This window comes from Epinephelus fuscoguttatus, linkage group LG8 (genome assembly GCF_011397635.1).
Source record: "Epinephelus fuscoguttatus linkage group LG8, E.fuscoguttatus.final_Chr_v1".
NCBI classification, from domain to species: Eukaryota; Metazoa; Chordata; class Actinopteri; order Perciformes; family Serranidae; genus Epinephelus; species Epinephelus fuscoguttatus.
Window position 1 is genome coordinate 4,969,452 of NC_064759.1, and position 24,731 is coordinate 4,994,182.

The 24,731-nt window shown below is 42.6% G+C and overlaps 1 protein-coding gene across 10 annotated transcripts in view; it reads left to right on the plus strand.

Moving 5' to 3' along the window:
* mef2d (myocyte enhancer factor 2d) overlaps nucleotides 1-24,731 on the plus strand; it is a 143,881-nt gene that overhangs the window by 59,949 nt on the left and 59,201 nt on the right. For all 10 annotated transcript variants that reach the window (XM_049582764.1, XM_049582770.1, XM_049582773.1 and 7 more), the window contains exon 3: nucleotides 6,435-6,638. In XM_049582764.1, the coding sequence (XP_049438721.1) occupies nucleotides 6,435-6,638 (204 nt within the window). The remainder of the gene's footprint in view (nucleotides 1-6,434; nucleotides 6,639-24,731) is intronic.

The following is a 24,731-nucleotide window of genomic DNA, read 5'->3' on the forward strand; positions in this document are numbered from 1 at the left end:
ACCACAGCCAGCAGCCAGCCAGCACATACGTTCTGCGTCTGCGTGAATGGAAAAGACTTGTATTAGCATTTATCGCCATTAATCATTAAAATGTGTCCACAAAACAAGACAGAGATCGTTTTCTGTGTTTGTTGACAGCAGATCAGTTTGAAATATTGCAGGGAGCAAAGGAACAGTCAGGAGCAGCCACAGTGAGCTGCAGGTGACAGGCTGCACACCTCCAACAGCTCCTTTCACTGTGCCCTGCTCACAGAATGATAGAAAAAGATCCAATTATTGCCCAACTTCTTTATTGATATGACAGTGGTGTGTTTTGCTGCCCTCAGAGCTCCGTCACCTGTAGTGATAAACCACATTTATTACCACCGGTAACTGCAGGTGTCGCCAAATCAACCAGGACTTTGAAATCTTCATCTGGGAGAAATTCTTCCGTTAACTTTGGAGCTCCACACTCCCCATATGGCTCTGCAAGTCTGTAGTTAAGGTTTATCTGTCACAACACACAGAAAAGTGATGCTCAAAAGGCAGGCAGCCTTTCAAAGAGGTAGTAGACAGTAGATTTTTTTTCAAGTTAAAATCAAGTTACATCCATGATGTTCACTTTCTTCATCACTAATGCCTTCAAACTGAAACCAAAGCACTGCGTGGTGATGATCAGTATCTGGTCTGAACTGTGTGAGCGAGTCTGTAAGCTAGCAAATGAAAGGGAGGTTTTAGCTACAGGAAACAGCAAGAGGAGGTTGCGGTTGTCAGTGGTGGTTTCCTCATCCATCTGCCACACAACCACAACCTCGCCAAGACACACAGTCTCACACACACACACACACACACACACACAAATGAAACCGCTCGCCCCCTTTCTTTCGTTCTTTCTCTCCTCACTGTGGATGTCTTATTCTTCAGTTGCCATTGGTTACCTGGCAATTCTGTTCTTAATGTCAATTACCTCCAGCGTGCTTATCCTTTGTGGCAAACAGAGGGATCGAAACGGAGATCCAAAGTCACTTCCCCGCTGCCCACTTTTTCTAAGAAGAAGAAGAAAACCAGTTTTTTTTTCTGTTATTGAGATGTTTGGAGTCATTTTGTTTGTTTTCGGCGCTAGTGGGTGACCTTATAATTTGTTAGGAGAGCAGTTGTTGTTATTTGCAGAGGCTTGTCTCTTCATCACCAACTGCTCTCGTCATCCTACACAGCGTAATTTCCTCTCTTTCCAACGTCGCCACATAATTTATCTGCTCATTCTGTGAGAGAGAGAGAGAAAGGAGGAGAGGAGGGGGGAGATATGTAGATAGACAGAGAGATAAAGATGGGGGGTGGGGGGAGGAGGTGGTGAGGGAGGTAAGATGATGGTAGCAGTGTGTGATGAGGTGGGAAATGGGTGACGGAGGGGAGGCAGGAGGGGAGTCGGTTGCCCATGGATACGACCCCGATATAATTTGATTTGTGGCAGCAGGAAGCAATGAGTGAGCGAGCGCGAAAGGAGGGAGGGGGAGGATGGCGGGGGGGAGGATGTGGAAAGAGAGAAGAGAGAGGAAGAAAAAACGAGGGCGAGAAAATAAGAGACGAAGGAGGAAGAGGGAGACGGAGACAGAGAGAGAAGGAGGGATGAGAGAGGCTTAAACATGTCGGGCGCTGGAGTAAAAAGGAGCAAGAGATATGAGAGATGGAGTGATTGTGAGACAGAAAGATGGAGAGATTGACGGTCTCACATGGCTGCTTTTGCAGCTTTCATCCTCGATGTCTCTATCTTATCTCTACCCCTCTATCTTTTCCTCTCTCTCCTTCCTTATTCAATTCATTTCAATTACATTCAGTTCAGACCTGCGCTGCAGGCAGAGCAGCCAAAGAGACACAGTCTGTATCAGTGCAGGTAAACCTACAAGCTCTGCTTCATCGTTTTAATATCAGCGTATCATTAATGCATTGATTTGCAAACAATATTATTACAGCATAGTGTGTTTACCAAGAATAAAAAAAGACCTTAGAGAGCGTTAGCATCCAGCGGCCTCTGAATAATTTTTACTTTTAAGGCCCCGACACACCAAGCCAACGGTCGGCCGTCTGTAAATGTTGGGCCATGTGTCCTGCACTGTTGCCTCTTGATTCAGGATTTTGAAACAGCAATAGCGATGGTGAAGCCTGTTGGTGAATAAAATCTCACTGATTGTCAGTTCAGCTCAACGCACAAGAACAGAAATATAAGTGAGGAAAGTAAACAAAGAGCTAAAGTCCAGAGGGAGTGAGACCGAACAAACTTGTTACATAAGGTCAGGGTATTTTTCTTTATCCATTGAACTCTTTGGTTTGTGTTACTGTTCACTGGTGCACGGTAAATATGATCTGTTCTTTCAACATTGGATTGTGTTGTTAACGTGCTAACTGGCTAACTAGCATCATGACGGTCTTCCAGTTTCCCTTTTTGTAAGATGAATACAGCTGGTTAGGAATTTTCTTATCTGCTGTTAAGAAGAGTTGTTTCCTCTCGTGCAGTTGCAGAATGTACGTACTGCTTTGCCGTCGGCTGTAGCCTTTGTGGTGTGTACATGTGCAACATATTTGCCGAAGACACAGGTGACATGAGGCGACACACCAGGGGGCTTTTGTCGCTGCTAGATCTTTGAAGTCAGCTTTGTGTGCCTGGGCCTTTAGGGTCAATATGTTGTTCACTTGTTCTCAAGACAGATGCTGAGTGAAAATGTCAGCCTTCAGGGTCAAGGGGTCTTAGATTACATAACTTAGTGCAGAAACTTCCAAGAATGCTGCACTTCAGGTCCCGGCCCCTAATCAATGGTGTGACAACACTTTCGTTGGACCAGTGGGAAAATGTTCAAACTTGTTTGATATTAAGCTGAACACTGAACAGGGCAAGGATACTGAACTTAGCAGGTGTCTCACTTAACTCAGCGGGAACATAATGACACCGTGTCCAAACAGAAAATGAGACTATCGCATTGCATGACGTAACATCAGAGCTCTTTGTCCACATTGAATCCATTAAACATGTGTTTCTGTTACTTCATATAAACGAACCACATAGCTTTGAGCTGTGAGCTCGAGGTTAGGCTAGAGACATAACTACTTAAAAGATGGGCGAGTAGCCTACTTGCTATCTTCCTACGGTTGTAACGCTATTTTTTAAAACCGAAAACACATTTTATATTGTGATATTTACTGAAAATGACATAATTATATAATATAGCCAACAGCAAGTAGCCTAGCTTGTTATTAGTGAGGGTCTATTTGCTTACCAGGAGCTTTCAGCTCTCTGGTGATCTTCCTCCAGCCAGCTGCCCCCTTACTTAGGTTTGTGCAGTAAAGTAAGAAATCATATAGATAAGTCTTCATTTAAATTTCATGTATCAGCCATTCTTTATCCATTCAAAGCGAGCAACAAGAATAGAAACATGGCGTCCAACAGCTCAAAATGGCGCCTGCATCCTGCTGAGACGCCTCCTTTGTCGGCATCAAATCCAGAGTGTTTTCCTTTAAGTTTTCTTCAGAGACTAACACTGCAGTGTCTCCTCTCGTCACCCCAAAAAACATACAAACTTTAAGGTAAACAAACACAACATGCACCGCTCTGGCCTCCTTACCTCTACTGGAATGTGATCTCCTTCATGTTGCCGTGCTTTTCTCACAGCCTGTCAGACTTTAGTGGCTCTGTTGGTCCATTTTAAAACATAATATTATATTAATCATGTTGTCATATTGTTTAGTACCAGTGCAGTATGAGCTGGATTTAACACTGTGGCTGATGATGTAGGCTACTTTTTAATTTGCCAGAATGTGTCATAATGACAAATGCTGGTTCAGCCAGTTTGCATAAAATCAAACTGGTTTAAGCTCGTACACCAGACCAGACCGGCAAAACCAGAAATCGACCCAAATCTACTCCACAGGTGTTTTAGCCCTTAAAACTGATGGAAAATGTGTTGATACACTCATGGGTGTGGCCGGAAGACCGTCCCGCTCTCTGCCCCTTTTAACACCGTCAGATATTTCCAGCATCCCATCTGTGCACACACACTTTTCCCTTTGTATTTCTGCCATATCAAACACCAGATATTGTATCGGTACCTGACGCTTCTCCTTCTCTCCGTGTCTTAATCTTTCTCTCCCTCTGTGTGTGTTTGTGTTTGTGCGATCCTGTGTGTTTAATCCAAACAAAGCCAAATCTCCCTGGATTGTAAATACCAGTTGGTTATAGCAGGGAGGCGCTTCTAAAGCCAACCAGGAGACAACAAGGGACCCTGTGCTTCAGCAACACTCCCAGTTCTGTTCCGCTTGTTCACAACTGAGGGGGCTCGCACAAGTGTGTGTCTGTGTGTGTGTGTTAGGAAGAGAGAGAAATAACGTGCGACAGAAGGAGAGTGTGGAAAAGAGAGCTGGAGAGAGTGTGTGACACAGAGAGACGGAGAGAGAGCATGGAAAAGAGCATAACAGAGTGTGAAAACGACGAGGAGAATGAGTGTGACGAGAGAAAAAAGCTTGCGTGTGTGTGTGTGTGTGTGTGTGTGTGTGTGTGTGTGTGTGTGTACTTGAAAGGGAGCATGTTTAGACACTCTGTCTGGAAGTCTGTTTCCTAAAGCACACATTACTTTCATACAATCAATCCAGTTTTGTCCTGAATACTCCCTGCTGAAAACTATAGTGATTTAAGGTGTTGAAATCCAAAAAGCCCAAATTATACGTCTCTCGTCCGGGAGGATGATCTCAAGTTTAGCTTTAAAGGAAGAGTTCAGCATTTAGGGAATATACCTTTTCACTTTCTGGCCAAAATAGAGATAGAGTCACTGTGAGTCTGACGATCAGATTGAGGAAGTCACTGCTTGGGGTCAAGTAATACTCCAACACATAACTCACTGTTAACCTGCAACTTGTCATTTTGACTTTTTGGTTTTTGCACACGCAAAACAAAATATAACTGATAATTAATGAGCTTTAAATCCAGTTCAGACCAATGATTGATGACGAGACAAAACTGTTTTAGAACGTTGCAGAGAAAAGTAGCAGCGGTGTGAACTGGCTGATCTGAGCTTGACTCATGTTCGATTGGTGCGGCAGGTGCTCCGTCCCCGTCAAGCCCTCTCTTTCTGTCCTCACGGTGTGCCGGTGTCAGACGGTGGGTCGCTGCTGCTGCTCGCTGTATGTGCTTATGCCCCGCCCACACATCATTCTCATTGACTGATTAATTGGCGCTGCTTCTTATATTATTGTGACATATTGATTATGAATACAGTCCATCAGATGTTTTACGTTTTTCCCCATTTCATCACTACTACAAATGCAACTGTAGCCAGTATCTCACTATCACTAAACAGTGAGCTAAATGATGATTCTGAAAACATTTTAGTGAGGAATAGACAATACAGTAACATAATCTTGGTTTTTATTTAATCAGCACTGCTTAGCTTTACAGGATGATCTGAGTTTGGTGTGAGAGGGGCAGGTTTCTTTGTAGATCCGCTTCAGTACTCTTTGTAGAGTTCAGTTAACAGCCAGATGTTTTGCACGATTATCCGGCGGATCTGGATGATGCTGGCAAATGAGCAGGGAGATCCGGTGGCAGGTTGGATGGAGGGAAGTTTACCACAGTTCATTTACACACACTACCCACGCTGTTATGATACAAAGCTGTTTTAAAATTGGCAAAGTATCCATTTAACTGAAGCCGACAGGCGTAGTAGCATTTTGAGACGCTTTAATCCAAGTGTTTATTGTTTATCATGATTTTTTATGGTATTGTGGTCATCTGATAACAGCAGCAGAAAGAGATGCGAATGACAACACGTGTTGGGTGTGAGCAGCTTCAGTCAAACACAGAGTCAGCCATCACAGAGAGATTTGGAGAGAACAGAAACAGTTGGCTTCTCTGTCAGTGAAAGTAAGCCAGGCGTGTTTGTGAAGAGGTTTAATGTCTGATTCAAGTGACTGTTTGTTTTCAACTGAGCTGATGAGGTTTAGGTTTAATTTGGAGAGAAAAAGAAAGATAGTTATCAGTCTGTAAATGTTTGTAAATGTTGTACATTTTCCACTTGTTAATGCTCACACCCTGTCGTCCCACAAGAAATGTCTGGCCCCTGTGAAAATGAAAAGCTCTGACAATAAGTATGTGAAGTCTTTTGCGTGTCCCTTAGACTCTGGGCCAGCTCCGGGCCCAGATCAGCAAACATCCAGGGCAAAGGGGCGGCTTCAAGACATACTTTGCTTAAAACGAAATGTCAAAAGTGTGAGGTAATTCTTCGTGTTCAGTGTGCCTTTACTGAAGAATACTGTTGTCATGAGTATCATTAATATGAGACGTGAGGATGAGGCAGATTGCTGCACCAGAGAAGAAGATTTGTTTTAGAAAAATACAGATTTAAATGAGATTTTTTGCAGCATTTTAAACATTTATAATTGATTAAAAATGAATCTTTCCCCTCCTCCACCAGGTGACGTTCACCAAGAGGAAGTTCGGTCTGATGAAGAAGGCCTACGAGCTGAGCGTCCTGTGTGACTGCGAGATCGCCCTCATCATCTTCAACCACTCCAACAAGCTGTTCCAGTATGCCAGCACCGACATGGACAAGGTCCTGCTCAAGTACACCGAGTACAACGAGCCGCACGAGAGCCGGACCAACGCCGACATCATCGAGGTAAAGCGTGGGAGGAGGGGGTGTGGGGAAACAATTGCCGCAATATAGCATAGTGACACTGATTCAACCATGATGAAGTCGCCTTCTCTGACCCCCTGTTAATGATGGAAGCAATACTTCATGAACATTGTTATTCAAGTTGGAAAATGACTTTGCTGTTTTCTTGTTTCGTGTTCTCTTGGTCTTTGTTGGTGCACCCCACCAGGACTCGGTACTAAAACTAGAGTTTATTGTCCCCAGTGGGATCATTAAGCTCTAACCTAAACTAATCTAACCTCGTCCTCTCCAGACTCATTCAGACTTAATTAAGTCTAGTCCAGTCTGTCAAGACCAGTCCAGTTCATTGCTGTCCTGTCTCTTTAACTGAGTAAAAGCTGCTTCTCCATGTCTGAGGACAAGGATGATGTGAAGGCTAACTTTAAATCCAGCCTGGTCCTGTATAGCTCGCTCACTTTTTTTCTTCAAAAATCATCTGTTGAAACTGATTTTCACCTGGATTCTATGTCCCCTGCTGGAAAAAGGCACCACAGTTACCATATTTCATGAGTGAGGTCACCTTAAAGCAAAACTCATACACCGCAAAGGGCTGCTTAATCGTCCACTAGCAGTTGCGATTGTGGCGTAAAAGTTAGTGTGTCGACAATAGGGAAACTAAGTAAAATGAAAACAGATTTAGCTAACAAACAGTGACGTACTGTGATCACATAGACCGCTGCGAGCTGTCTTTGTCTCTGGTGGCTTTCAGCAGCTTCTGTCTGCACACAGGGCTGTTAGCAGAACTCGTCCAACGTTAATATTAGCTTTTCAAATTGTCCATTGTGGTCTCCGTTGTCATACGTCCGTTCGTTAGAAGTTTGACTGGCACTCTTTTAACTACATCTGGTTGTGGCCTCTTCTCCTGCAGTAGCCTGACTGGAGAATTGGCACCAGCTGCTGCTTATCTTGACGAACCAACTCCCAATATTTGTGACAGTAGTGGACGAAAAAACACGTAATTTCACCTTTTTTTTTTTTTTGGCCTGTTTTCTGAAAATTTGGTTAAAATTTGTGCTGCGTTTGGATGGAAACCCGACTGATGTCACTCTCAAGTCTGTCTCTTTAAATTTGAAGCTAGAGGCAGGTCTTGATTAGCCTAGCTTAGCATAAATATGGAAACAGCTAGCCAAAGGAAAAAAAATCCAGGCTAACAGTTTCCCCTGTTTCCAGTCTTTATGCTAAGCTAACCATCTCCTGGCTGTAGCTTCATATCAAACTGACAGATACAAGAGTGGTATCTATCTTCTCATTAGCCCATTTTCCAAAATGTTGGAACTATTGCTTTAAGAGGAAAACAAGGAGACAATTGTGAATGTAGACGAGTCCAGTCCAGTCTGGTTTTGTCCAGTCCAGTGTGGTCTAGTTCGGAGTGGTTGAGTCCAGCCTGTCCCAGTGTTGTTTATGGCTGTACTCTGGCTCAGTGCCTGCGAGCTCGCAGGGAGGGCAGAGGTAGGGACAGCTGGGCCTCACCCCTCCTCCCCCCCTTACCCCTTTGGCATCGTCCCCGTTGTTACCCAGAGACCTCTCCAACAACAAAAACAACAACAACAGCAACAAGCCAAAGGAGGATGCCTGGAACCAATTGGAAACCACCTTGGCACAAAATGGCCACCAGATAGAAGACGAGCCTGTCGAGCTGCTGAAAAAAGTTTTGCTCATTTGCATATTGAGTAGCGTAGAGGTCAGCGATGAGGTTAGGAGAGAAGGTGTGAGGGCAATCGCTTAGTTCCGTTTTTATGTTTTTGTAATAGGAGCACATTTATTTCTAACATCTTTCTTCCCTGTGGGAAAAAGCTTCGCTGGAGCTCGTCAGGCGAACACGCAGCACGTTCTCATGCCTTGCTGACCCTTTTATAAATAATGGCCCTCTCATGAATTGAACACGAGGTGGTTCGGTATGATTCAGCGAGCCGTGTACACTGCAGTACAGCACTTAGGCTTCATATGGAGCGTTGACTTAAAGCCGGATCTCACTTGGCTTTGAATATTTTTTCTCACTTGTTTTTACACAAATTGCTGCAGCACTTCATGATCGGTCAACCGCTGTCGACACCAAGTCCCCAACACAGATTTATTATCATGTGGAAAGCTCAGGTTAAAGTCACAGTCCAACAAACACAGTCGCAGCAAAGCAGAAAAAGTTTCCAAAATGATCTTGTGAATAGATTTTGGCCGATAAAAGAGTGAATGACCAAATCCAGACACGAAAATGATGTGTTTTTGTAAGTTAGGAGGGAATTTCAGATTGGGGAATTGTATTAAATTGGCCACATTATTTTGAAATAAAACCATTATGTCCACATGTGTAGCCAGGGTCGAAAGGAATATTGTAATAATCTAAAATAAAAACAGGATAAGTAATGATTATAGTTGGAGTGAATCCCCAGGAGCTGCTCCTAAACTCCTTCCTGATATCTGCACTAAACAAGTGAGAATATTAGACAGAAATAAATGTCAAATTCAAACATTTGTTCTCTGACAGATTTCGAGTTACAGCGTTCTACCTGTGTCCCAGGAGTGTTGCACTCTGACACTAAATGCTGATGAGTCTTATGTCTCCGTTTTCAGGCTGTAAATATGTTATTCTAAGAAGCCCAGAGGCGTCATAGAGTGTTTGATTCATCCCATGAACACTGAGAGGCTCCGCTGACCTCTGACTGCTGCCTCTGTTTCACAAACATCTAAATCAATCACAGGCGAGTGCACTCGAGGTGTTTGAGACGCAGCTAATAGCCCAGGAACCTTTTTAGTAAGTGAGAAACCTAATTGGTTTGTTTGTTTGGAAGTCTCTGGAAGTTTCACTTTGGCTCTGCTTACAGTTCAGCCTGAGAAATTAAGAATTAAATTTAGTTCCCAAAAAGTACCTGTTTTGGGGTGGTAACTTTTCATTGATCCAGGAGGTATCACGGCTGAGTTTTGTTTCCTTGCACACAAATATGCCGCTGTCATTGTGAATATGATAATATCTTGAATTCATGTAAAGAGCATATTCCGTTCGGATATTCTGAAGAAGTCCTTTTTCTGAATGTGGCATTTTCTGATCGAGACTCGTGGAATGCACTGGAATTATTTAGCAGCATTCTTTAGACAAGTATACAGCGCATATAGAATATATATCTCAGGCTTGTTACCTGGCACGCATGGCCTCTTGCCTCTTTATGGCTTTGTGTGTTGCCATGGATACGTTGTACACAAACTAACTGGCCAGCAGTTTGAAGGCTGGTGCAGAGATGCATGCTCAAAGGAAACCCCACATTTCTGTCCAGAAGAAGAAACATGATAAAAGACATGCATATCAACAGATTTTTGCAGATGTGGAAATATCCAAACACCGACCTTTATGAGAAGATGGTTGAAGGAATGAAGAGAGGCTGTGTTCATGTGTGTATATATTGACGTGATAAACAACATGTTAGGGCATGTTAATCAGACTATGCAGGAATATTAGTGGAATATTCATTTTGTTTTGTTTGAGCAGTCTGTTAAGTTTTTAACATTATACAAAAAAGAACATAGATCGTTCCCAACTGGTCCAGATTTCTCCTCAGTGATTAACTCAAGGTCCACACAATTTCATATATTCAGCGTCATACTTGTGTTTGGCCACGTCATCAAGCCAGTTTAGCGTGTCTGTCCAGGAGCTGTCCGTTAGTCACTCAGTCTACCGCAGAAAAGGGCATTTCAAAATAAAAGCTCTGTGCTGAAAATTCACTTTACTTGAAAATAAAGTGTGCTTTTCACAAACCTGACACTTGCCGTCCATTCAGAATGGACCCATGACCCACTTTTAGACTGCGACCCATGAGCTGGGAACCACTGCTTTAAAATATATACATACATGGTGACAAGCTGTGTTAGAACTATTGAAAAATTATAGCGTACACACTCACATACATGTATACAAAAATCAAATATACAGGAACACAAGCAGTAACAATAAATAAGTAGAAAAAATGAAATGGAAAAAGACAAAAAGAAAGATATATGTTTATTGATTTACATTAGGGCTGCTGTACAACAGACACCATTACAAGTGCTTCATTGCATACTGTATGTTACATTTACTTTATATACATCAAGTTTAAATGAGTTTTAGTGCAGAAGTTGTAATTATGTGTCCCCAGTTACGTCCAATATACAAGATAAGTCCTTGCCCCCAAGATATCTTATAGAGAGGCCCCAGATACATTGAAACCATTTGTCTTTGATTGTGTATGTATTTTTTATTTTTTTTTAAAGGAAAACAAATGGAAATTTGCTTAAGCCAACGCCCAGTGCTTGGTCTGTGATTGCTTTTCCATGTTTATATTAATTTACCATGAAACAGCTTAGTAGGAATATCGCCATTTTGAAAAATATGTTGGCTTTGTATCTTTCTGCAGTACGCAGAAGCGTTTCATTTGCATGTTATTACATAGTGGATAAATAGAAACTTTACTTTTAAACAGCGCTGTGGTTAACGTGTGGTTAGGTTTAGGCACAAAAACCTTTTGGTTGTGGTCAGGAAGAGTTCATGTTTTGGCTAAAATACCCAGTTTTCTTGGCACTATCCCATTAAAACAACGACAGGTCTGTAAAAACAACCCTCAAAGTTAGTGTTTAGCTGTGCAGCTAGAAAGCTGCAGGAACACAGCAAACTAAAAAGTCTCATTAAAAAACAACCGGTTTTGTTGTTTGTCAGTCTTGAACAGTGGTTTGCAGCTTGGCGGGCGTCTCACCTAGAAGTCACGTCATCCACCATCCCCTCCACCTCCTGATGACAAAGTCAACTCGTAGACTGTGTCACTTTAGAAACGTTGATTTGATACATATGGAAGTCGAAATGTAACGCAAACGTAATTTAACTCGCTGGTTTCAGTCCCTTATTGGACTAATGGGCCTGATGGGCTTTTGGTTCCTGGTTTAGTTCCTGCGACTATCTGGTCGAAAAGGCGTTTGTGGTTTATCATGGATAAAGTCCAATAAGGGCTGAAATCTCAGTGAAAGTGTTGGTGAAGCAGATTTGGATTTGTGTGGGCAGAAGATAGGACTGAGGAAGCAGAGTTTGGTGCTACATTTTCCCCTCCGCTGTGACTTCCTCTCTTCCTTTTCCTCTTCTTCGTCTCTTTCCTGCCTCCTAATCTCCTGATTCACTCGGTCATGTCCGTTTCTCCTTCTTTTCTTCTCCCTCTCTTTCTGTCTGTCTCAGAGTGTCAGCAGTAAAGCCTTTCTGTAGGCTGTATCTCCAGCTGCAGATGGCTCTTAAGTGTATGCACGAGTGTGTGTGTGTGTGTGTGTGTGTGTGTGTGTGTGTGTGTGTGTGTGTGTGTGCGGGCCTTGGCAGGGCGTTGGGCTGCTCCGGGCCACATCAGCTCAAGCTCCACTGGCCCTGTTTGTGTGCGTACATGTGTTTGTGTTTTCAAGTGTGTCACTCTGTCTCTTTCTCTCTCTCTTTATGTGTGTGTGTGTGCGTGTGCGTGTGTGTGTGTGTGTGTGTGTGTGTGTGCGCATAAGTCCACCTCCCTCTCTCTGTTTGCACGCTCTGCAGCAGCCCATGAGAACGCCTCATACAATATTCAGTCCCGGTTAGCCTCTCGGTTGTGTGTCGCTTCTGTGAGTGAGTGTGTGTGTGTGTGTGTGTGTGTGTGTGTGTGTCCTACATGGGAGCTTCCCTCCTATACCGGCCTGTATACTGCACTCCTGTACACCTCCCGCCCCCACCCGTCCCCTCTGTAGGCCAGGAGGCATTTAACAACTTTCTCCAGCGTCTGTCCTCAGCTGTCCCCTTCACCAGATGTGCTGCAGCACACGCCTCGTTGTTAAGCGGGTGTTAGTGTTGTCTGCGCCAACCATTTTCCGTTAATCCCTCGTATTTTGCATTTGCGGTGGCATTTTGAATCATCAGGACTGGAAAAATTCCTCAAAACCTACATATGAGAAAAACATAGCTGTAATACGCTGCCAGATATCTGACAAAACAATGTTTAAAACTGCAGCAGGAACAAAATACAATTGAAATATTAAAATATTACATGACCATGACCATCTGTTTAAAACATTCACTTCATCTAGCCGACTTTTACTGTGAAACATTGGCAGGAAGTGTTGATATTCAGAGCTGTTTGTTTTACATTGATCAAAAAGTTGCAAAGCAAAAAATTGATCTGAATTAATTAGTTGTTTTCTCCTCAACAGTTCTGTTTGGACAGACGAGCAGTTATCTGAGACCAAGTCAATGTTTGATTGTTGGCCTTTACTTGATTGGTCACGTAACACAGTATTAAAGGAACCCTTCACCACCTAAATGACCATTTGTGTATCAGTTAGTCACCACAATTGAATGTTGAATTTGTGAAAAAAGCTTTGGGTTTCCTGCATGCGGCCGCGGTGAATGAAGAATCCAAAAATGGAGAAAATTCTTAATGAATTGAAGTCATAGGGGTCCACGTTTAACAACAGCAAACCTACGTCGAAACATCTGTTCACAAACTCTCACACAACTCGTGCCGTATAATCCAAGTGTCATTTATCCAGTCCTTTCTGACAGGGAACTGAACTAGGAGTTAAATTAAACCCACCTGTCCTCTCTTCCAGCCAGACTCCATTGACAAAAACAGTGATTTTTCCTCACTGAACACTGGAGCTGCTGGTCCACTGCTGCCTCCATCAGTTAGTTTGTTTGTGTTATTGTGTGACTTAAGTGCTTTAAAGGGTTAGTTCAGATTCACCAAAGTCACACAGTAACAAACTAACTGATGGAGGCAGCAGTGGACCAGCAGCTCCAGTGTTCAGTGAGGTAAAATTACTGTTTTTGTCAATGGAGTCTGGCTTTGAAGAAGTTTTATTGTCAGATCAGTTTACGATCAGTGTTTGTGAAGTACTGAACATGACTGGATCAATGCAACTTGGATTATACTGCATGTGAACAGATGTTTTTGCCCCCTTTAATTTAAGTCCATCAAGAATATTTCCATTTTTGGATTCTTCATTCACAGTGGAGGCATGTGAGTTTTATTCATGAACTCAGTCTAACAGAAGGTGAGTAATTGGTATTCACATGGTCATTTGGAGGTGAAGTATTCTTTTATTAATCCTTAAATTTGTTTCTAGCGCTGTGTTTTAATCTAGCAGGAGTTTTACTCTTCACAAAGTTTCTCTGGCAGCCTCTCCTTGTGTGTTTGGGTCACATGGAAGCATGTCGTACATTCAAAGACCATGACTGGTCACATGTAACAGAGACTCTTTACATCGGGACTTTCAGGGGGAATTCAGAGTAGAACAGCCGATGTGACGGTATGGATGAATTATGTGATAATTAATAAAGTCACAAGATTATCTGCAGTGGCACAGGGTGTAACGTCGCTGGTCGAGGACGGAGCTGAGACCCACCGAGTGACACGGAGCGAGAGGGAGAGACGTAATTGGATAGTCACAAAATGTGCCCATTTGCTGCTCTGCCTCCGTGAGTCTCTCCAAGCAAGAGCTTTTCAGTATAAATTATGAAGTGTGGATATAGTCACGCAGGCACAAACATGCACACATGCGCACACACTCTCACACATGCACGCACATACACACTCATGAGTTGTGGTTTGTGTACGGTCACCCTGCATGTACTGTACATGCACACAGTAAAGTCCCTGTCTGCTTAGAAGCACTTAAGTTGTATCAAGGTGTTTGTGTTTGTGTGTGTTTGTGTGTGTGTGTGTGTGTGTGCGTGCATGGACTTTGTCACATGGTTAGACATTCCTTCACTCCAGTGCAAGGCTGAGAGGCAATACATATGCACACACAGCCTCTCTCTGAGATGCACGTGCTGCTTGAAAGAGTGTGTCTGTGTGTGTGTGTGTGTGTGTGTGTGTGTGTGTGTGTGTGTGTGTGGACAGCCTGCCTTTCCTGCCAGAATGTGTTAATCCGCTTGACTGCAGATCCCAATCAGGGCAAGTAAAGGAAGAGAGCGAGGGACAGAGGGAACACAAGTGAGCGAAATGCTAAAAGAGCGGCGGCGGCGGTGAATAAGGCGAGGAGAGAAAGCAAGATGGGCGGAGAAGGGGGATGCCCTTTTTTCTTTTAAGCAGCTCAATGACGACAGATCTCTCCAGCGAGCCTCGCCGCAGGCGCTGAAGCACTTTGGGCACCGCCCCAGTCCTCCTGGGTCGCGGCCAGGGGAGCCTTGCGTATCTCAGAACACCACTTGATAGGATTCGCCCCTTAAAGGAACTGATTCTGTCGGCCGCCTTGATCGCCTCAAAACTTCCAACAAAATTATATGACCCCAAAACAAACTCACTTCCAACCTCTTTCAGACCTATTGCCCCCATATCACTGCACACTCAAGGTGATGCTTCTGTTTACCTGGTGACGCTCCTTCTCAGATAATCCTGTTTCGCTGTCCAAACTCTGAGGACCTCCTAACACCTGTCATATCCTGACGTCCTAATCTGGTCTAGATGAGGTCACCGCATGAACTGCCCCTGTACATACATGATTGGTCAGGCTAGGTCAGCTGATTATTCTCACTGAAACTTGTTTAAATGGAGTAAGGTTTATTTAAACAGCCCTTTATCACAGGAAGACGAACCTGACAAGCTCTAACCAATAAACATGTCTTCCTGAGGACAGCAGTGACATTATGTGCAGGTAAATGTGGTGTGTTATATGACATCATAAGGAGTTTACACACATTTTTTAACGTTTTGACTTTTTATAGAAAGAAAAAAGGAAATTAATTACTATTAAAGGGTTTTATAATTCTCAGTACCTGGTCATGTAGAGAAACAACATGAAGACCATAATGTAGTGAGATATGATTTAGTAATATAATTGAAAATGTTACTAATTAAGAAAATTAAAATATGGAATTTTGTGATTTACAGAGATTTTTTTGGTGGCTGGTTAAATCATCAAATACATCAGTTTTTCACAAAATGTTCAAGTAATATAAAGCAAAGAAAATAAAAGACAAGACAGATGGCAAACAGGACCAAAATATATAAGTTAATAATTACATTAATATCGTAAACATGTGGGCGACTAGTCGACTAATAGCCCCAAATGATGACTATTGGTCGACTAGGAAAATCCTTAGTCGGGGGCAGCCCCACTGATCTCAATATCAATCAAAATAATCGGGATTATTATTTTAGCCACAATCGTGCAGCCCTACAGTTTGTACATAACAGGCCTTAGTAACCTACATGAATCAACCCGAAACCACCAACCTACAAAACATTATCAGTTTTACTCCACACAATTATTGTAGCCAAAAGAGTTCACGATTTCTGTAGAAAAAACTTCAAATAAATAAATAAATAATCCTATCGGTCAAATTCAACTTTGTCTAAACTTTGTCTGTTGAAGGTTTTGTCTCTTTTTTGGCGAATGAATTGCACTTAAAATATGATTGTAGGGAGTTGGAGAGAGCATCTGCAACCATAACTGTACAAAAGTGTACCAAAAAAAAGAAACTATACTTGATTTATAGTGAAAAAGTCAACCAGATGGTATTGGGGGAGGGAGACAAAGCAAGAACATAAAGAAACAGAATTGATTAAGAGGCACTGGATTATTGACACAATATTTTCATGTGTATTTTGTTAATATGACATCAATATTTCATTTTAAGTGTCATGGTTATCGTTAATACTGCTATATCACAACACCCCTATAACTGTTCAGAGATGACACATACAGCGATGAAGTACTATATATTCCGTTTATATTTTAGAAAACAGGCTCGTAAAAAACCTTCAAGTCTCGCTATATATTTTTTTAAAACTTCTTTTTATTTGTGCTCTGAGCTTCATTAACAGTTTGATTCTGAGGCAAGGTACAAAGTTGAGTCATCATTTGTCACTGCCTGGTGTGAGTGAGATGGAGGGTTAATTGGAAGTGATTTCTCATTATTGCAACAGCATTTCTGCAGCATTTCAAGGTCAAGGACTTCACAAAGATGTCTGCCATGGTGACGTCACTGTGCCACACACTCTGAATGCTCCCAAGTCTTGACCCTTCTTTTAAAGTGATTAATAGCTCTACAATGAAAAGGGGCCAAGACTCCATTAAAAAGATATTAAGTACTGAAAGTCCTTGATTGACAAATTAGTGACTCATTTCCAGACTTTCTCATAATGTGGAGATAGTGAATAATGAACAGCACCTCAAAAAACCCAACAAAAACAGATAAATAGCCTTTCTGAAAGAGAAGTCTTTATTAATGGACCGTCACGCTTTTTGTTCAGCCAGTCAGGGCTTAGATGACATTATCAGTTTTGGCTGACTGGCCGTCTGCAGCTGATGAGGGACGTCCTCTGTAATCAAGCAAGTCATCCTGAGGCCTCTAAGAGCCGATGGGAGCAGAGGTCCATTAACCTCATGGATAAAAAATTCCAGTCAGAGCTGGAGGGGTAACGTGATGGGTTACCAAACAGAAACTCACAATTTTAAAAAAAGATAGCTGCGAGTACACAAAATAGAACTCATCACGAATCAATAAGAGACAAAAGAAGACTCGATAAAATGAGATATTTATGTCTCCACGCTGACGATAGCCACAGCCGCAGCATTATGTTTTCAGGTTGACATCCCATTCTTGTAAACGAGATGATTAAAAAATGCCTTGAGGAAATTTCTCTTAATTTGGCACAAACGTTCCCCTGGTCTCAACGACAAAGTTATAATTTGGTGGTCATAGATCGAAGGTCAAGATCAGTGTGACCTGGCATCTGTCTTGTTCTTGTGAATGTCATATCTCACAAACACTTTAAAGGAATCTCTTGGCTGAAGAATGACCTGATTGTTGGTCAAAGGTCAAGGTCACTGTGACCTCACAAAACTTTTTTTTTTTTTTTTAGCAATAATTCAAGAATTATTACACTAATTAAAACAAAACTCCACACAAATGTCTAAACAGGATAAAATAATGAAGTGATGACATCATCATGTTCTGCAAAAACACTTTTCTGGCTTAACGGTACTCAGCGTCATATCTCAGGAACAGAAGGGGAGACATTTGGTCAGATACTGAGTTGGTGACTAACCTTGAAACTGTGCTGACTGTGTGAATGTGTGTATGTGTGTGATTTACTTCTGCAGTATACACCACAGTGGGACGTAACATTACATTGTGCTTTGTGCCGGGCAGCAGAGACTCAATATAAAGTACACAGTCATTATCCAGAAAAACTCATAAACAACACACACATGCACAAACACACAAAGATGCATATGTAGGAAACAATGGGGAGTATCTTCACGCTTAACAATTAAAACTCCCAAAACTTTATTGGACTGAAAAAAGGCAATGTTTCGAGCCAACTGGGTCTTATCAGGCAAGTGGCCAACATGACAACCTGGGTTTCTGCACAGATACCAAAACAATACTTTTCAACACCTTACTTTGAGAAATATAAATGTGTTTTTCTACAGAACCTGTTTTTTTTTTGTTTGTTTGTTTTTTCAAGAGAAGCCAAATTTCTCAAGCTGCCATACAAGATTTTTATTTTAGTCTTTGCTGATATAAAATAGAGAAATTGGCAAAATTTTTGATTTAAATCAGGAACATTATTATGAAAGATGAAAAAACACAGCATTAGAAATGTGAGCAGACAGTCATGCCAACTTTTAGTCAGTCAGTTTTATTTATCTGGCCCAAAGTCACAAATCAGCCTCAGAGGGTTTCACAGTCTTAATATTTTAGGACCCCTTCTTTCCTTAGACCCTCGATTTAGATACCTAATTACTTTCTGGGAACCTTAAAAGAAAGAGAGAAGAAACCTTAGGGGGAGCACAGCTGAAATATATGGGGCACGGACTCAGTGCGACACATCTGCAACAGTAGACCACTTCCATTCTAATCATCTGAAGCGGCCACACTGACCACAGAAGCTGCGCAGGCATCACACTGCTCTTCTCTAGTTTCATGCAGCTGTTCTGTTTTTATACCTCTGCTGCAGCGATAACTGAGGCTGAAGGCATTATGTTTTGGGGGTATCCGTCCCGTTCTAGTGCACGTGATATCTCATGAATGCCTTGAGGGAATTTTTTTTTTTTTTTTTAAATTTGGCACAAACGTCCACCTGGACTCAGTGATGAAGTGAATGCATTTTGGTGGTCATAGGTCAAGGTCATTGTGGCCTTAGCTGCCTCGTTTTTGTGAACGCCTTATTTCAAGAAGGCCTAGAGAGAATTTCCTCAAATTTGGCACAAACGTCCACCTGGACTCAGTGATGAAGTGAATGCATTTTGGTGGTCATAGATCAAGGTCAATGTGGCCTTATCTGCCTCATTATTGTGAACGCCTTATTTCAAGAAGGCCTAGAGAGAATTTCCTCAAATTTGGCACAAACGTCCACTTGCACTCAATAATAAAACTTATTCAAATTTGGTGATTAAAGGTCAAGGTCACCGTGACTTCACAAGACATTTTGGCCAAAACCAAAGAATTCATACTCTGTTTTTATTGCAAATTTTCCCAGAAATGTCTAACAGGATAAAATGATGAAGTGATGACTTTAAATATCCAAAAGGTCAAAGGTCAGCTTCACTGTGACATCATAATGTCCTGCAAAACACTTTTCTGGCCATTATTTAGCATCATATCTCAGGAACAAAAGGGGAGACTTTGGTCAGATGCTGTACTGGTGACTCTAATCTTGAAACTGTGCTGATTGTATCCATCTTCTGTGTGTGAAGCATCTATGTTTTCACAGACATGGATGTAAACTGTAAGAGAAACTTGACTGGTGCGTGGAGGTTTACAACCACAAGCCAGTAATTCTACTTTTTTCTTTTCAAGGCCCACCAACAGGTAAAAACTCCATTTTAAAAATGATTCCAGTAAATTCCTGGTTCTATCAGAGTGTGGATGTTTTTACTTTTCACATTAAAATAAATCAATTAACTCAATTCATCCTGTTGTTTAAACAATCCTGTTAATTAATTCGGCACCAGTTAATGTAGCCTGTGCCTTCAAACCCTGCATAACCAGCTGCTTTATAACTTGGCAAAACTCAGTACACACACATTAAAGCTGGCACCGGCCACACGCTGAGTCTGTGTAGCAGGTAAAAAACCCTGCTTCACCCCGGCTATGTGACACAATGCATCTGTGCCCCTTGTACATCAGCCATAACAGAGAAGAGATCCCTGTTCCAGGATGGACATGCATGCGATAGTCGTGAGCAGAGTAGAAAGAAAACACATCTATTTGAACATGAAGAAACAGGATGACATTAGGTGCATAAGGTGCGATGATGAAGCACAAAACATCCTCTGTGCCACCGAGCTCTGCAGAGACGACAGAAGTTTCCATGACTTGAAATGTTTTGATTTTCAGTGTGACAGACGCTTTTTAGTGGATATTAAAGAGTATTGAGGTTTGATAACCAGAGCAGAGGAGAGAGAAAATAGAAAATACGGCGGGGAAGCTCTGGGAACGGGTCAACAGAGAGAGGAGGGCAAAAGAGGACAGAGACAGAGAGAGTGGTGGGAAAAAGACGAGAGGGAGAGGGAGGATGACAGGAAATGGGCGACCAGGGAAACTCGCATATGGAGACATTACAGAAAGAGGGAGAGATGTTAAGGGCAAAAAACACAGAAGGACGAGTGTGAGACTTTGCACTTTCATGTGAGACAGAGAGAGAGCTGCGTTAGAGGTGGTGGGCCGAGAGATGAGAGGAGAGAGCAGCAGCAGCAGCAGCAGCGTTTCATGGAGAGCTGGAAACAGAGGTCGGGCGGACAGGCGGGTGGGCGAGCATGCGAGCCAGAGGGGAAGGAAGGGAGGGAGGCAGGGGGGCGGGGCTTGTCAGCAGCCCCAGCCAGTCAGAGGCCGGCGCGGTGCTCTGCAGGGTATTCTTACCCTGGCAACACAATAGAGTGAGACAGAGAGGGAGAGAGGCAGCGGACAGGTGAACAGATGGCTGACTGACTGAGAGACAAGCTGATCAGTGGACTACAGTGTGTGTGTGTGTGTGTGTGTGTGTGTGCATGCATGTGTGAACGTACTGTAATTTAACACAAAATGTTGGAGCCGTGAAACAAAGAGAAACTGAGACAGAGAAAAGGGAGAGATACCCATGTTTGCAGTGTAATGTTCACAAAATATCAGTTGTGTTTACATGACAGAGAGCGAGAGGAAGGCTTGTGATGTCAAAATACATCAAGTGTGTGTGTGTGTGAGTGCACAAACATGGAGACTGTGTAACAAGGATGGGTCATGTGTGATCACTTTCTGTTTTAGACCTCCAGAGAGAGGACATTGTGGTAAAGTGAGGACAGTGCTGGAATGTGAGGACATTCAATCTGATCCTCGATTCCCTGAAAGGATCTTTTTTATCCTTCAGGATTTAGTCCGTATTGGATGATTCTGTACTTCATGATTTACATCGAGTACAAGTGTTTAGTGTCAGTGCAGGACGTGGGTGGGATGTCAGAGTGAGGAGGTCAGGGTGGCAGATGGATCGAGTCTGACTTTTCATGTGGAGTTCATGTCCTGTCAGAGACCTGCAATTAATGTTTGCCTTTCTCTGAACCATGACAATGATCTTTTCCTAATCTTTTCCAAGTGTTTTAGTTGCCTAATCCTAACCTTAAACTAAATATAACCTTTCTGCTCCCTGAAGAAGACCTTAGGGCAGCGCTCTACAGTGCGAGTGTTTCACTCGCATATGCGACTAAAAATAGGTGTGTGCGAACTGTAAAAAATATTAAGGGGCACATGTACGCATAAAAAAATCAGCCGAAGCAGCCTATATTTTTGTCAATAAGAAAATATGATAATCTAACCGCAAATGTTGGAGGAACTCCAGCCGCCTTCCCTCTTCCCCGTGTGACACGGTTATGGGCGGTTTTCCAAGCCACTGTCGGCACAACGAATATAAGTCCCACTGTCGGCAGGGTGGAAATAAGTCAAAGTGTGGAGGAGACGGACCGAGTTAAGCGGCGGACCTCTGGGGAAGCCTGCTCAGTTTTCCCCGCAGTTAGGGACTGTTCTCCACGACCAGGCTGTCGGCTGGGTGGGAATAAGTCAAAGTGTGGCGGAGAACAGGGACCAGGAAAAGCGGCGGACCTCCGGGGAAGCCTGCTCCGTAAATAATTTTGTTTGTAAATGTCTATTTGCATCACGTTTATTACAGAAAACACATTATTTGATCAATTTACATTGTGCCCCTAAAGTTCTTTGTGCGCTCCTTACTTTTTCAACTTAGGTGCACATGTGCTCCTTGGGAAAAAGTTAGCGTCAATCCCTGCTTCAGAGTCAGAACTGGTCTGTGTTTTAATGCAAATAACCATGTTTTTCGAATGAAGGCTTTTTAACTTGATTCAAGTACATTTGTTCCTGCTCCAAGCATGAGTGCCTTAAGTTATTTTTTCTTACCATGTGCTGACTAACCATAGTTTATCTGACATAACCATGATCTTTCCCTTATTTTTCTGATGCGTGCTAGTAGGCGGGTGTGGAAAGTGAACAGAAAGGCAGATTTGCTAATCCTGTGTTTGATCCCAATGATGGAAATCAAAAGCTCATTGCGATAGATGCTGATTTGAAATCATGACACCTTTCTGTGCAGATGTTGTACAAAGTTAGATTTTGAAAAAGACACTGGATGTAAAAACGATCGCACTGGGGATAGTCTCACATAGCCACACCAATCTACAGATCTTGAGAAAAGTCTGACATCATCATATCGCTATTTTGATGAAGAGGAGAAAAGTGCTTTGGCTTGTTTTTGTTTCTCTAAACCAATCACAATCATCCAGGGTGGTGCTAGGGCAAAGATGCAACGATGGTAACCTCAGTCAGAGTCAGCGGGAACACACACAGTGACAGGGCTAACTGTTCGCATCACACAGCTAACGCCACAAAATGGTCATTAATGGATTTAATGACAGCGTCAAGCTGTTGCGGTGTCTGTGTGAGTTTAATGGGGCTGTTTAAAAGCTCAGTGTTGGTTGTTAGCGCTGCTGATGTGTTAGCTCATGCTGACTGGGAGGGGAGCGACAACAAAAAGTTAGCTGATCTGGTGGGGAATTGGGACAGTCCAGGAACGAAACCCCAGCGCCCAAAACAACTGGTTTCAGGTATAGTTTGACTGGAGATGCTTTGAAAGATTTGGCAAATAAGCTCTGACTGGCCATGTCAGAAAACAGAGCATCATCGGGCTTGAGAGTCCTGTGAGTCGTAGTCTGGGCTTTTGAGGCGCGTTCACAAGCTGTTTTATTTATTGTAGATCTTTACAACAATTCACAGAAAGATCAAAGCAGGTGTGACTTATTGCACCAAATCTTCATCAAAACTTGACATTTTCAGTGTGTAGGTTGTGAGCTCAGACTTTGTTGTTGTCGTTTCCTGTAGCAAAGGGGATTTTGAAAACGAAACATGCAGATAACAGAGGGGAGGAAGAACACAGGGCTAGATAGCCAGCAAATGGCAGGCTCACAGCCACAGTCTATATCCAGTGAGTCAGACTAGATCAGGGGGAAAAAGTTGGTTTAAAGATCAAAGAACTATTCCAGTTTACTCAGAGGCGTCTTTTTTCATGTTTTTGCCATGATTTGAATCAATCATTGTAACACTGTACTCACCATTTGTTTTCTGAGATCAGGGTGAAGAAGCACAGAGAGTCAGATGATCAGAACCTTCCAGAATACACACACTGATTTGGAAGATGAAATGTGGGAAAATTAGTACCCAAACTGTTGTAAACATCCACCAGAGGTTCATATGAATGTGTTAAAGGAACTGGATACATGTTCCAAGATGGCACCCCATCCAAAATGATTAAATAAGGGTGGAGTTGGGGTTAGACCTGAGGTTGTGTTGGTTAACATCAGGGTCAGGGAAGGTAAATACCAGAATCATGTCACTGACGGTCCTCACAAGTAGTATGTGTGTGTGCATGTGATCGATGCACCGACATGGCTCCGGTGCCATAACAGTTTTGTCTGCAGGCTCTTTATCTCTTTGTGTCCTGACAGCGGGGGGGCAGGAGGTCCATGCCTCCATCACGTCCTCCATGCAGCCCTCTGTCACATGCCCTCATTGTCATGTTGTTTATTTATTTTATTTTCCTCTATGGTTCTTTCATTCTCTGGATTTTTTTAGGTCAGAACACACACATATCTGCACACCAGCTGCCACCGCCGAGCGTGTTTTCTATGAACTGTGGACAACAAAGCGCGCGGTGGCGGCTTCTGTGCGTAAAATTTGCATTAAGCTGCAGATCAGAGCGCTGACTTGTTCTGGTGAGACTCAACAGCTGAATCAGGCGACTGTCTCCGTGTTGGAACAAATCTGTCTAATAACCCATTTCTGTGGGTAGATAAAACGGCGCTTTGACACTGCGATAATAATAATGGCTTCCAGTTTTAATGAGATTCATATCAAAGAGCGCTATTGTTATTAAAACTGAAAGTCTCTTTACCCTGACATCCAAGTGGCATCATTACCCTCCTGCCCTCACCTGTTTGGTGGATTTAAGGCTAATTTATCCCAAATTAAAAGAGTCTCTGTCTCCTCCTCCTCGGGGTTTTGTCGGGAGCTCTTGCAGGTACGAGTTCCCGCCGGCTCCTCTTCCGCGGCTGAATTGCATGTAGTTGAATCATCCTCACTTAGCAGTGATTGTGCGCAGTGGGAGACATGGAACATGTGCTTATGTTTTAATCAGACCACCACCAGACTGCAGTCACACTTGACACAGCATAATTAATTAAAGAAACGATAGGGTGTGTCAAGTATTGAATATCATCTTAGAATACTTTGTTTCTCATGGTTAATCTATGAAGCCATTAACTGTTACAATAAGAGAGGCACCTAATGTGGCATTCTTCTGTGTTGTTTATTTTGCTTTTGTTGTTATTTATCCCTCCTTTTGTACCAGGGAAACCAAGAAATCTTCATCATAAAAAATAACTAAACTGCCCTTCACTACACCACCTTTGAATGAGCACAAAGTCAATTATACACATTTATGAAACAACCTTTAACATGGAAAGGTTCAGTAGTTGTGGAGGCGGAGGCTTTATGTTTCTGAGATGTCCGTGCATCCATCTGTCTGTCTCATCTCATTATCTCAGGAA